This window comes from Panulirus ornatus, chromosome 3, assembly GCF_036320965.1.
Source record: "Panulirus ornatus isolate Po-2019 chromosome 3, ASM3632096v1, whole genome shotgun sequence".
Lineage (NCBI taxonomy): Eukaryota > Metazoa > Arthropoda > Malacostraca > Decapoda > Palinuridae > Panulirus > Panulirus ornatus.
In genome coordinates, this window is record NC_092226.1 from 32,028,187 (window position 1) to 32,042,790 (window position 14,604).

Genomic DNA, 14,604 nt, shown 5'->3' on the forward strand with positions numbered 1-14,604 from the left:
CCGACACATATATCCTCTTGGTCAATCTTTCCTCACTCATTCTCTCCATGTGCCCAAACCATTTCAAAACACCCTCTTCTGCTCTCTCAACCACGCTCTTTTTATTTCCACACATCTCTCTTACCCTTACGTTACTTACTCAATCAAACCACCTCACACCACACATTGTCCTCAAACATCTCATTTCCAGCACATCCATCCTCCTGCGCACAACTCTATTCATAGCCCACGCCTCGCAACCATACAACATTATTGGAACCACTATTCCTTCAAACATACCCATTTTTGCTTTCCAAGATAATGTTCTCGACTTCCACACATTCTTCAAGGCTCCCAGAATTTTCGCCCCCTCCCCCACCCTATGATCCACTTCCGCTTCCATGGTTCCATCCGCTGCCAGATCCACTCCCAGATATCTAAAACACTTCACTTCCTCCAGTTTTTCTCCATTCAAACTCACCTCCCAATTGACTTGACCCTCAACCCTACTGTACCTAATAACCTTGCTCTTATTCACATTTACTCTTAACTTTCTTCTTTCACACACTTTACCAAACTCAGTCACCAGCTTCTTTTTTTTTTTTTTTTTTTTTTTTTCCCAAAAGAAGGAACAGAGAAGGGGGCCAGGTGAGGATATTCCCTCAGAGGCCCAGTCCTCTGTTCTTAACGCTACCTTGCTAATGCGGGAAATGGCGAATAGTTTGAAAGAAAGAAAGATATATATATATATATATATATATATATATATATATATATATATACATTGAGATGTATAGGTATGTATATGTGCGTGTGTGGATGTGTATGTATAAACATGTATATGTAGGTGGGTCGGGCCATTCTTTCGTCTATTTCCTTGCGCTACCTCGCTAACGTGGGAGACAGCGACAAAGTATAATAAATGAATAAATATTATTTACTTACAGTTACCCCAGGACCACTTCCATAAATGAGTCCTGTAGTTACTCAGGACTTCATTCTAAATGCTGCACTATTTCCAGTAGCAGAAAAATGTCGACTCCTTTGAAGTCAAAAGTTCTTTGAAGAGACTTTACTTCCATATGGAGAGAATGAGCAAGGAAAGGTTGACAGAGAGGATATATGTGACTGAAGTGGATGGGACAAAGAGAAGGGGTAAACCAAATTAGAGATGGAAGGGTGGAGTGAAAAAGATTTTGAGTTATTGGACCTGAAAATTCTGGAGGGTGAAAGGCTTGTATGGGATAGAATGAATTGGAGTGATTTGGTATACAGGAGTCGACTTTCTTTCATTGAGCTTAACTGAGGGCATATAAAAGCAGCAAGGGAAAATCACAGAAAGGTCTGTGGGCCTGCTTGTGAATAGGGGTCTATGGCTTTTGGTGCATTACACATAGTTAGAGAAAGGATGAGTAAATATGGCCTTTTTTTCTCCTACTCATGGGGCTTCTTTGCTTACATGGAAAATGGCAAACAAGTATTAAAAAAAAATGTGTGCGTAATTACGTATTTGCACTGGTTGGGGAGGGTTTTACTCTAGTGAAGCCCCATCTCTTGAACATTATTTGCTATCATACAACTTCTTAAAAAAAGGGCAAATGAGAGTTGGGGTGAGAGACTATCAGTAAATTTTAGGGAGAATAAAAAGATGTTCTGGAAGGAGGTAAATAGGGTGCGTAAGACAAGGGAGCAAATGGGAACTTCAGTGAAGGGCGTAAATGGGGAGGTGATAACAAGTAGTGGTGATGTGAGAAGGAGATGGAATGAGTATTTTGAAGGTTTGTTGAATGTGTCTGATGACAGAGTGGCAGATATAGGATGTTTGGGTTGAGGTGGTGTGCAAAGTGAGAGGGTTAGGGAAAATGATTTGGTAAACAGAGAAGAGGTAGTAAAAGCTTTGTGGAAGATGAAAGCCGGCAAGGCAGCAGGTTTGGATGGTATTGCAGTGGAATTTATTAAAAAAGGGGGTGACTGTATTGTTGACTGGTTGGTAAGGTTATTTAATGTATGTATGACTCATGGTGAGATGCCTGAGGATTGGCGGAATGCGTGCATAGTGCCATTGTACAAAGGCAAAGGGGATAAGAGTGAGTGCTCAAATTACAGAGGTATAAGTTTGTTGAGTATTCCTGGTAAATTATATGGGAGAGTATTGATTGAGAGGGTGAAGGCATGTACAGAGCATCAGATTGGGGAAGAGCAGTGTGGTTTCAGAAGTGGTAGAGGATGTGTGAATCAGGTGTTTGCTTTGAAGAATGTATGCGAGAAATACTTAGAAAAGCAAATGGATTTGTATGTAGCATTTATGGATCTGGAGAAGGCATATGATAGAGTTGATAGAGATGCTCTGTGGAAGGTATTAAGAATATATGGTGTGGGAGGCAAGTTGTTAGAAGCAGTGAAAAGTTTTTATCGAGGATGTAAGGCATGTGTACGTGTAGGAAGAGAGGAAAGTGATTGGTTCTCAGTGAATGTAGGTTTGCGGCAGGGGTGTGTGATGTCTCCATGGTTGTTTAATTTGTTTATGGATGGGGTTGTTAGGGAGGTAAATGCAAGAGTCTTGGAAAGAGGGGCAAGTATAAAGTCTGTTGGGGATGAGAGAGCTTGGGAAGTGAGTCAGTTGTTGTTCGCTGATGATACAGCGCTGGTGGCGGATTCATGTGAGAAACTGCAGAAGCTGGTGACGGAGTTTGGTAAAGTGTGTGGAAGAAGAAAGTTAAGAGTAAATGTGAATAAGAGCAAGGTTATTAGGTACAGTAGGGTTGAGGGTCAAGTCAATTGGGAGGTGAGTTTGAATGGAGAAAAACTGGAGGAAGTGAAGTGTTTTAGATATCTGGGAGTGGATCTGTCAGCGGATGGAACCATGGAAGCGGAAGTGGATCATAGGGTGGGGGAGGGGGCGAAAATTTTGGGAGCCTTGAAAAATGTGTGGAAGTCGAGAACATTATCCCGGAAAGCAAAAATGGGTATGTTGGAAGGAATAGTAGTTCCAACAATGTTGTATGGTTGCGAGGCGTGGGCTATGGATAGAGTTGTGCGCAGGAGGATGGATGTGCTGGAAATGAGATGTTTGAGGACAATGTGTGGTGTGAGGTGGTTTGATCGAGTAAGTAACGTAAGGGTAAGAGAGATGTGTGGAAATAAAAAGAGCGTGGTTGAGAGAGCAGAAGAGGGTGTTTTGAAATGGTTTGGGCACATGGAGAGAATGAGTGAGGAAAGATTGACCAAGAGGATATATGTGTTGGAGGTGGAGGGAACGAGGAGAAGAGGGAGACCAAATTGGAGGTGGAAAGATGGAGTGAAAAGGATTTTGTGTGATCGGGGCCTGAACATGCAGGAGGGTGAAAGGAGGGCAAGGAATAGAGTGAATTGGAGCGATGTGGTATACAGGGGTTGACGTGCTGTCAGTGGATTGAATCAAGGCATGTGAAGCGTCCGGGGTAAACCATGGAAAGCTGTGTAGGTATGTATATTTGCGTGTGTGGACGTGTGTATGTACATGTGTATGGGGGGGGTTGGGCCATTTCTTTCGTCTGTTTCCTTGCGCTACCTCGCAAACGCGGGAGACAGCGACAAAGTATAAAAAAAAAAAAAAAAAAAACTTCTTAAATTTATATATGCTGTCTGCATTAACTATGTCCTCAGTTATTTTTTTCCATTCACCCACCACTCTTATACCATAAAAGTACTTCTTTACATATTTTTCAACTAGTCTTTTGCCTAATTTGATGTTATGTCCTTAGGCTGCTCTATCCCTACATCTCTCAAAAACTGATTACTGTCCATGTCATCAATCTATTTCAAGAACTTAAAGATTTTGATTCGATCACCCCTCACTCTTTTTTCTTGTAGGATTGTGTGTGTGTGTGTGTGTGTGTGTGTTTGTTGGGGGGGTGGAGGTTGGGTTATTGGATTCCACCTGCTTATGGTTACACTGTGAGTGAAAGGTTACCTTTAGCAAGGTTGTACCATCACTTTTGGACAACTACTCACTACTCACTTCAGAGCATTCCTTCATTTTTCTGCTTTTGATTGGGAAACAGCCTTGAAGCTGCTGGAGCCCCATAAAGGGATCATGGGGTGGTATAGTAATGATGATTATTGTAATAATATGTTTTTTAAACTAAATTTTGTGTTGTGTTTGCTGAAACTTTCTTTTTAACCCATACAGGCTCCATTTGTGATGATTCTCTACTTAATCCTCTCTGGAACTCTCCTCACCCACTTACGCCGCCCAATCAGTCGTCTGACAGTAACAGAGCAACGACTTGAAGGAGAGTTCCGCTTTGTTAATTCACGTCTCATCACCAATTCTGAGGAAGTCGCATTCTACCAGGGAAATATACGAGAGAAAAAGAACATTGATTCTTCTTTTAAAAGACTTGTAAGTTTTTATCATAGAATTGAAGATTTACAGTTATACTCGTGTGTATATATATTATCCCTGGGGATAGGGGAGAAAGAATACTTTCCATGTATTCCCTGCGTGTCATAGAAGGCGACTAAAAAGGAAGGAAGTAGGTGGCTGGAAATCCTCCCCTCCTTTTTTAATTTTTCCAAAAGAAGGAACAGAGAACGGGGCCAAGTGAGGATACTCCCTCTAGGCTCAGTCCTCTGTTCTTAACGCCACCTCGCTAATGTGGGAAATGGTGAATATGTGTGAAGAAAAAAAAAATATATATATATATATATATATATATATATATATATATATATATATATATATATATGTATATCTTTCTTTTTTCTTTTAAACTATTAGCCATTTCCCGCGTTAGCGAGGTAGCGTTAAGAACAGAGGACTGGGCCTTTTTTGGAATATCCTCACCTGGCCCCCTCTGTTCCTTCTTTTGGAAAATTAAAAAAAAACGAGAGGGGAGGATTTCCAGCCCCCCGCTCCCTCCCCTTTTAGTCGCCCTCTACGACACGCAGGGAATACGTGGGAAGTATTCTTAATCCCCTATCCCCAAGGATAAGTATATATATATATATATATATTTTTTTTTTTTTTTATTATACTTTGTCGCTGTCTCCCGCGTTTGCGAGGTAGCGCAAGGAAACAGACGAAAGAAATGGCCCAACCCCCCCCCCCCCCATACACATGTATATACATACGTCCACACACGCAAATATACATACCTACACAGCTTTCCATGGTTTACCCCAGACGCTTCACATGCCTTGATTCAATCCACTGACAGCACGTCAACCCCGGTATACCACATCGCTCCAATTCACTCTATTCCTTGCCCTCCTTTCACCCTCCTGCATGTTCAGGCCCCGATCACACAAAATCTTTTTCACTCCATCTTTCCACCTCCAATTTGGTATCCCTCTTCTCCTCGTTCCCTCCACCTCCGACACATATATCCTCTTGGTCAATCTTTCCTCACTCATTCTCTCCATGTGCCCAAACCACTTCAAAACACCCTCTTCTGCTCTCTCAACCACGCTCTTTTTATTTCCACACATCTCTCTTACCCTTACGTTACTCACTCGATCAAACCACCTCACACCACACATTGTCCTCAAACATCTCATTTCCAGCACATCCATCCTCCTGCGCACAACTCTATCCATAGCCCACGCCTCGCAACCATACAACATTGTTGGAACCACGATTCCTTCAAACATACCCATTTTTGCTTTCCGAGATATTGTTCTCGACTTCCACACATTCTTCAAGGCCCCCAGAATTTTCGCCCCCTTCCCCACCCTATGATCCACTTCCGCTTCCATGGTTCCATCCGCTACCAGATCCACTCCCAGATATCTAAAACACTTCACTTCCTCCAGTTTTTCTCCATTCAAACTCACCTCCCAATTGACTTGACCCTCAACCCTACTGTACCTAATAACCTTGCTCTTATTCACATTTACTCTTAACTTTCTTCTTCCACACACTTTACCAAACTCAGTCACCAGCTTCTGCAGTTTCTCACATGAATCAGCCACCAGCGCTGTATCATCAGCGAACAACAACTGACTCACTTCCCAAGCTCTCTCATCCCCAACAGACTTCATACTTGCCCCTCTTTCCAAAACTCTTGCATTTACCTCCCTAACAACCCCATCCATAAACAAATTAAACAACCATGGAGACATCACACACCCCTGCCGCAAACCTACATTCACTGAGAACCAATCACTTTCCTCTCTTCCTACACGTACACATGCCTTACATCCTCGATAAAAACTTTTCACTGCTTCTAACAACTTTCCTCCCACACCATATATTCTTAATACCTTCCACAGAGCATCTCTATCAACTCTATCATATGCCTTCTCCAGATCCATAAATGCTACATACAAATCCATTTGCTTTTCTAAGTATTTCTCACATACATTCTTCAAAGCAAACACCTGATCCACACATCCTCTACCACTTCTGATGCTCTGTACATGCCTTCACCCTCTCAATCAATACCCTCCCATATAATTTCCCAGGAATACTCAACAAACTTATACCTCTGTAATTTGAGCACTCACTCTTATCCCCTTTGCCTTTGTACAATGGCACTATGCACGCATTCCTCCAATCCTCAGGCACCTCACCATGAGTCATACATACATTAAATAACCTTACCAACCAGTCAATAATACAGTCACCCCCTTTTTTAATAAATTCCACTGCAATACCATCCAAACCTGCTGCCTTGCCGGCTTTCATCTTCCGCAAAGCTTTCACTACCTCTTCTCTGTTTACCAAATCATTTTCCCTAACCCTCTCACTTTGCACACCACCTCGACCAAAACACCCTATATCTGCCACTCTATCATCAAACACATTCAACAAACCTTCAAAATACTCACTCCATCTCCTTCTCACATCACCACTACTTGTTATCACCTCCCCATTTGCGCCCTTCACTGAAGTTCCCATTTGCTCCCTTGTCTTACGCACTTTATTTACCTCCTTCCAGAACATCTTTTTATTCTCCCTAAAATTTAATGATACTCTCTCACCCCAACTCTCATTTGCCCTTTTTTTCACCTCTTGCACCTTTCTCTTGACCTCCTGTCTCTTTCTTTTATACATCTCCCACTCATTTTCATTTTTTCCCTGCAAAAATCGTCCAAATGCCTCTCTCTTCTCTTTCACTAATACTCTTAATTCTTCATCCCACCACTCACTACCCTTTCTAATCAACCCACCTCCCGCTCTTCTCATGCCACAAGCATCTTTTGCACAATCCATCACTGATTCCCTAAATACATCCCATTCCTCCCCCACTCCCCTTACTTCCATTGTTCTCACCTTTTTCCATTCTGTACTCAGTCTCTCCTGGTACTTCCTCACACAAGTCTCCTTCCCAAGCTCACTTACTCTCACCACCCTCTTCACCCCAACATTCACTCTTCTTTTCTGAAAACCCATACAAATCTTCACCTTAGCCTCCACAAGATAATGATCAGACATCCCTCCAGTTGCACCTCTCAGCACATTAACATCCCTCTCGTTTTTGTTTTTTTTTTTTTTTCCAAGAAAAGGAACAGAGAAGGGGGCCAGGTGAGGATATTCCCTCAAAGGCCCAGTCCTCTGTTCTTAGCGCTACCTCGCTAATGCGGGAAATGCCGAATAGTATGAAAGAAAAAAAGATATATATATATATATATATATATATATATATATATATATGTATAGCTTAGACATTGAAGCTTATTGATACAGTGGTTAAATTGATGAGAACTACTATTGACGTTTGTGTAAATGAATTAAACATTTCCTTTTTCCATAGCCAGAGGTTGAACCATTATGTGACATTCATTTTTTTCATTTCATTTCAAGCTAGAAGTTTCAGTTTTCTAAATTGTTTCTTACATTTTTCACATGTATATATATGTATGTGTGTGTGTGTATGTATGTGTGCGTGTGTGTGTGTATGTGTGTGTATGTGTATAATTTTTTTTTTCTTTTTTTATTTTTTTTGCCGCTGTCTCCCGCGTTTGCGAGGCAGCGCAAGGAAACAGACGAAAGAAATGGCCCAACCCACCCCCATACACATGTATACACATACGTCCACACACGCAAATATACATACCTACACAGCTTTCCATGGTTTACCCCAGACGCTTCACATGCCTTGATTCAATCCACTGACAGCACGTCAACCCCGGTATACCACATCTCTCCAATTCACTCTATTCCTTGCCCTCCTTTCACCCTCCTGCATGTTCAGGCCCCGATCACACAAAATCTTTTTCACTCCATCTTTCCACCTCCAATTTGGTCTCCCTCTTCTCCTCGTTCCCTCCACCTCCGACACATATATCCTCTTGGTCAATCTTTCCTCACTCATTCTCTCCATGTGACCAAACCATTTCAAAACACCCTCTTCTGCTCTCTCAACCACGCTCTTTTTATTTCCACACACCTCTCTTACCCTTACGTTACTTACTCGATCAAACCACCTCACACCACACATTGTCCTCAAACATCTCATTTCCAGCACATCCATCCTCCTGCGCACAACTCTATCCATAGTCCACGCCTCGCAACCATACAACATTGTTGGAACCACTATTCCTTCAAACATACCCATTTTTGCTTTCCGAGATAATGTTCTCGACTTCCACACATTCTTCAAGGCTCCCAGAATTTTCGCCCCCTCCCCCACCCTATGATCCACTTCCGCTTCCATGTTTCCATCCGCTGCCAGATCCACTCCCAGATATCTAAAACACTTCACTTCCTCCAGTTTTTCTCCATTCAAACTCACCTCCCAATTGACTTGACCCTCAACCCTACTGTACCTAATAACCTTGCTCTTATTCACATTTACTCTTAACTTTCTTCTTTCACACACTTTACCAAACTCAGTCACCAGCTTCTGCAGTTTCTCACATGAATCAGCCACCAGCGCTGTATCATCAGCGAACAACAACTGACTCACTTCCCAAGCTCTCTCATCCCCAACAGACTTCATCCTTGCCCCTCTTTCCAAAACTCTTGCATTCACCTCCCTAACAACCCCATCCATAAACAAATTAAACAACCATGGAGACATCACACACCCCTGCCGCAAACCCACATTCACTGAGAACCAATCACTTTCCTCTCTTCCTACACGTACACATGCCTTACATCCTCGATAAAAACTTTTCACTGCTGTGTATATATTTTTTTTTTATTTTTTATTATACTTTGTCGCTGTCTCCCGCATTTGCGAGGTAGCGCAAGGAAACAGACGAAAAGAAGTGGCAAAGGGGATAAGAGTGAATGGTCAAATTACAGAGGTATGAGTTTGTTGAGTATTCCTGGTAAATTATATGGGAGGGTATTGATTGCGAGGGTGAAGGCATGTACAGAGCATCAGATTGGGGAAGAGCAGTGTGGTTTCAGAAGTGGTAGAGGATGTGTGGATCAGGTATTTGCTTTGAAGAATGTATGTGAGAAGTACTTAGAAAAGCAAATGTGAATAAGAGCAAGGTTATTAGGTACAGTAGGGTTGAGGGTCAAGTCAATTGGGAGGTGAGTTTGAATGGAGAAAAACTGGAGGAAGTGAAGTGTTTTAGATATCTGGGAGTGGATCTGGCAGCGGATGGAACCATGGAAGCGGAAGTGGATCATAGGGTGGGGGAGGGGGCGAAAATTCTGGGAGCCTTGAAGAATGTGTGGAAGTCGAGAACATTATCTCGGAAAGCAAAAATGGGTATGTTTGAAGGAATAGTGGTTCCAACAATGTTGTATGGTTGCGAGGCGTGGGCTATGGATAGAGTTGTGCGCAGGAGGATAGATGTGCTGGAAATGAGATGTTTGAGGACAATGTGTGGTGTGAGGTGGTTTGATCGAGTAAGTAACGTAAGGGTAAGAGAGATGTGTGGAAATAAAAAGAGCGTGGTTGAGAGAGCAGAAGAGGGTGTTTTGAAATGGTTCGGGCACATGGAGAGAATGAGTGAGGAAAGATTGACCAAGAGAATATATGTGTCAGATGTGGAGGGAACGAGGAGAAGAGGGAGACCAAATTGGAGGTGGAAAGATGGAGTGAAAAAGATTTTGAGTGATCGGGGCCTGAACATGCAGGAGGGTGAAAGGAGGGCAAGGAATAGAGTGAATTGGAGCGATGTGGTATACCGGGGTTGACGTGCTGTCAGTGGATTGAATCAAGGCATGTGAAGCGTCTGGGGTAAACCATGGAAAGCTATGTAGGTATGTGTATTTGCGTGTGTGGACGTATGTATATACATGTGTATGGGGGTGGGTTGGGCCATTTCTTTCGTCTGTTTCCTTGCGCTACCTCGCAAACGCGGGAGACAGCGACAAAGCAAAAAAAAAAAAAAAAAAATTTATGGATCTGGAGAAGGCATATGATAGAGTTGATAGAGATGCTCTGTGGAAGGTATTAAGAATATATGGTGTGGGAGGCAAGTTGTTAGAAGCAGTGAAAAGTTTTTATCAAGGATGTAAGGCATGTGTACGTGTAGGAAGAGAGGAAAGTGATTGGTTCTCAGTGAATGTAGGTTTGCGGCAGGGGTGTGTGATGTCTCCATGGTTGTTTAATTTGTTTATGGATGGGGTTGTTAGGGAGGTGAATGTAAGAGTTTTGGAAAGAGGGGCAAGTATGAAGTCTGTTGTGGATGAGGGAGCTTGGGAAGTGAGTCAGTTGTTCGCTGATGATACAGTGCTGGTGGCTGATTCATGTGAGAAACTGCAGAAGCTGGTGATTGAGTTTGGTAAAGTGTGTGAAAGAAGAAAGTTAAGAGTAAATGTGAATAAGAGCAAGGTTATTAGGTACAGTAGGGTTGAGGGTCAAGTCAATTGGGAGGTGAGTTTGAATGGAGAAAAACTGGAGGAAGTGAAGTGTTTTAGATATCTGGGAGTGGATCTGGCAGCGGATGGAACCATGAAAGCGGAAGTGAATCATAGGGTGGGGGAGGAATTGAAGGAATAGTGGTTCCAACAATGTTGTATGGTTGTGAGGCGTGGGCTATGGGTAGAGTTGTGCGCAGGAGGGTGGATGTGCTGGAAATGAGATGTATGAGGACAATGTGTGGTGTGAGGTGGTTTGATCGAGTAAGTAATGTACGGGTAAGAGAGATGTGTGGAAATAAAAAGAGCATGGTTGAGAGAGCAGAAGAGGGTGTTTTTAAATGGTTTGGGCACATGGAGAAAATGAGTGAGGAAAGATTGACAAAGAGGATATATGTGTCGAAGGTGGAGGGAACGAGGAGAAGTGGGAGACCAAATTTGAGGTGGAAAGATGGAGTGAAAAAGATTTTGAGTAATCGGGGCCTGAACATGCAGGAGGGTGAAAGGAGGGCAAGGAATAGAGTGAATTGGATCGATGTGGTATACCGGGGTTGACGTGCTGTCAGTGGATTGAATCAGGGCATGTGAAGCATCTGGGGTAAACCATGGAAAGTTGTGTGGGGCCTGGATGTGGAAAGGGAGCTGTGGTTTCGGGCATTATTGCATGACAGCTAGAGACTGAGTGTGAACGAATGGGGCCTTTGTTGTCTTTTCCTAGTGCTACCTCGCACACATGAGGGGGGAGGGGGATGGTATTCCATGTGTGGCGAGGTGGTGATGGAAATGAATAAAGGCAGACAGTGTGAAATGTGTGCATGGGTATATATGTATGTGTCTGTGTGTGTATATATATGTGTACATTGAGATGTATAGGTATGTATATTTGCGTGTGTGGACGTGTATGTATATACATTGTGTATGGGGGTGGGTTGGGCCATTTCTTTCGTCTGTTTCCTTGTGCTACCTCGCAAACGCGGGAGACAGCGACAAAGCAAAATAAATATATATCCCTGGGGATATATATGTCATTTCATTTATGGCGGTAGGAATGGATGAAGGCAGCATGTATGATTATGTGCATGTATATATATGTATATATCTGTGTATGTATATGTATGTATGTGTCAAAATGTATAGGTATGTATATGTGCGTGTGTGGGCGTATATGTATATACATATGTATGTAGGTGGGTTGGGCCATTCTTTTGTCTGTTTCCTTGTGCTACCTTGCTAACTCAGGAGACAGCGACAGAGTATAATAATATGAAAAAAAATCCCTGGGGATAGGGGAGAAAGAATACCTCCCACGTATTCCCTGTTTGTCGTAGAAGGTGACTAAAGGGGACAGAAGCAGGGGGCTGGAAACCCTCCCCTCCTTGTATTTAACTTTCTAAAAGGGGAAACAGGAGTCATGCAGGGAGTGCTCATCCTCCTCGAAGGCTCAGTTTGGGGTGTCTAAATGTGTGTGTATGTAACCAAGATGAGAAAAAAGGAGAGATAGGTAGTATGTTTGAGGAAAGGAACCTGGATATTTTGGCTCTTGAGTGAAACAAAGCTCAAGGGTAAAGGAGATGAGTGGTTTGGCAATGTCTTGGGAGTAAAGTCAGTGGTTAGTGAGAGGACAAGAGCAAAGGAAGGAGTAGCACTCATCCTAAAGTATGAGTTGTGCGAATATTTGATAGAGTGTAAGAAAGTAAACTCTAGATTGATATGGGTAAAACTGAAATTGGATGGAGAGAGATGGGTGATTATTGGTGCCTATGTACATGGTCATGAGAAGAAAGATTATGGGAAGCAAGTGTTTTGGGAGCAGCTGAGTGAGTGTGTTAGCAGCTTTGATGCACAAGACCAGGTTATAGTGATGGGTAATTTGAATTCAGAGGTGAGTAATGTGGTAGTTGAGGGTATAATTGGTGTACATGGGGGTGTTCAGTGTTGTAAATGGAAATGATGAAGAGCTTGTGGATTTTTGTGCTGAAAAAGGACTGGTGATTGGGAATACCTGGTTTAAAAAGAGAGATATACATAAGGTTACATTGTGAGTAGGAGAGATGGCCAGAGGGTGTTATTGGATTATTTGTTAATTGATAGGCATGTATAAGAGAGACTCTTGGATGTTAATGTGCTGAGAGGGGCAGCTGGAGGGATATCTGATCATTATCTTGTGGAGACAAAGGTGAAGATTTGTAGGGGTTTTCAGAAAAGAAGAGAGAATTTTAGGGAGAAGAGAGTGATGAGAGTAAGTGAGCTTGGAAAGGAGACTTGTGTGAAAGAATACCAGGGAGCAAATGACATAAGGGGAATGGGGGAGGAATGGGATGTATTTAGGGAAGCAGTGATGGCTTGCGCAAAAGATGCATGTTGGGGCATGAGAAAGTTGGGAAGTGGGCAGATTAGAAAGACTAGTGAATGGTGGGAGGAAGAAGTAAGATTGTTAGTGAAATAGAAGAGAGAGGCATTTGGACAATCTTTGCAGGGAAGTAATGCAAATGACTTTAAAAGTTATAAAAGAAAATGGCAGGAGGTCAAGAGAAAGATGCAAGAGATGAAAAAGAGGGCAAATGAGAGTTAGGGTGAGAGAATATCCTTAAATTTTTAGGAATAATAAAAAGGTATTTTGGAAGGAGGTAAATAAAGTGCGTAAGACAAGAGAACAAATGGGAACATCGGTGAAGGGGTGAGTGGGGAGGTAATAACAAGTAATGAAGTATGAAGGAGATGGAGTAAGTATTTCGAAGGATTGTTGAATGTGTTTGATGATAGAGTGGCAGATATAGGGTGCTTTGGTCGGGGTGATGTGCGAAGTGAGAGGGTCAGTGAGAATGGTTTGGTAAATAGAGAAGAGGTATTGAAAGCTTTGCGGAAGATGAAAGCCGGCAGGGCCGAGGGTTTGGATGGTATTGCAATGGAATTCATTAAAAAAGGGGGTGACTGTGTTGTGTCTTTGATTGGTTGGTAAGGATATTCGGTGTATATGTGGATCTTGGTGAAGTGCCTGAGGATTGGCAGAATGCATGCATAGTGCCATTGTACAAAAGCAAAGGGGATAAAGGTGAGTGTTCAAATTACAGAGGTGTAAGTTTGTTGAGTATTCCTGGGAAATTGTACGGGAGGATATTGAATGAGAGGGTAAAGAAATGTACAGAACATCATATTCGGGAAGGGCATTGTGGTTTCAGAAGTTGTAGAGGATGTGTGGATCAGGTGTTTGCTTTGAAGAATATTTGTGGGAAATATTTAGAACAGATGGATTTGTACGAAGCATTTATGGATCTGTAGAAGGCATGAAATAGGGTTGAGAGAGATGTTTTGTGGAAGGTTCCAAGAGTATATGGTGTGGGAGGTAAGTTGCTAGAAGCAGTGAAAAGTAATTGCCAAGATTGTAAGTCATGTGTACTAGTAGGAAGAGAGGAAAGTGATTGGTTCCTGGTGAATGTCGGTTGGCAGCAGGGGTGCGTAATGTCTCCATGGTTATTTGTTTTGTTTATGGATGGGGTGGTTAGGGAGGTGAATGCAAGAGTTTTGGAGAGAGGGGCAAGTATGCAGTCTGTTGTAGATGAGAAGGCTTGGGAAGTGAGTCAGTTATTGTTCACTGATAGTACAGCGCTGGTGGCTGATTTGGGTTAGAAACTGCAGAAGCTGGTGACTGAGTTTGATAAAGTGTGTGAAAGAAGAAAGCTGAGAGTAAATGTGAATAAGAGAAAGGTTATTAGGTTCAGTAGGGTTAAGGGACAAGTTATTTGGGAGGTAAGTTAGAATGGAGAAAAACTGGAGAAAGTGAAGTGTTTTAGATATCTGGGAGTAGACTTAGCGGTGGATGAAACCATGGAAGTGGTAGTGAGTCACAGGTGGGGGGAAGAGTTGAAGGTTCTGGG

At 42.5% G+C, this 14,604-nt stretch overlaps 1 protein-coding gene across 3 annotated transcripts in view; it reads left to right on the top strand.

The window, feature by feature from the left end:
* Positions 1 to 14,604, top strand: part of Abcd3 (ATP binding cassette subfamily D member Pmp70) — a 219,257-nt gene that overhangs the window by 141,038 nt on the left and 63,615 nt on the right. For all 3 annotated transcript variants that reach the window (XM_071686589.1, XM_071686580.1, XM_071686571.1), the window contains exon 8: positions 4,151 to 4,363. In XM_071686589.1, coding sequence (XP_071542690.1) covers positions 4,151 to 4,363 — 213 coding nt within the window. The remainder of the gene's footprint in view (positions 1 to 4,150; positions 4,364 to 14,604) is intronic.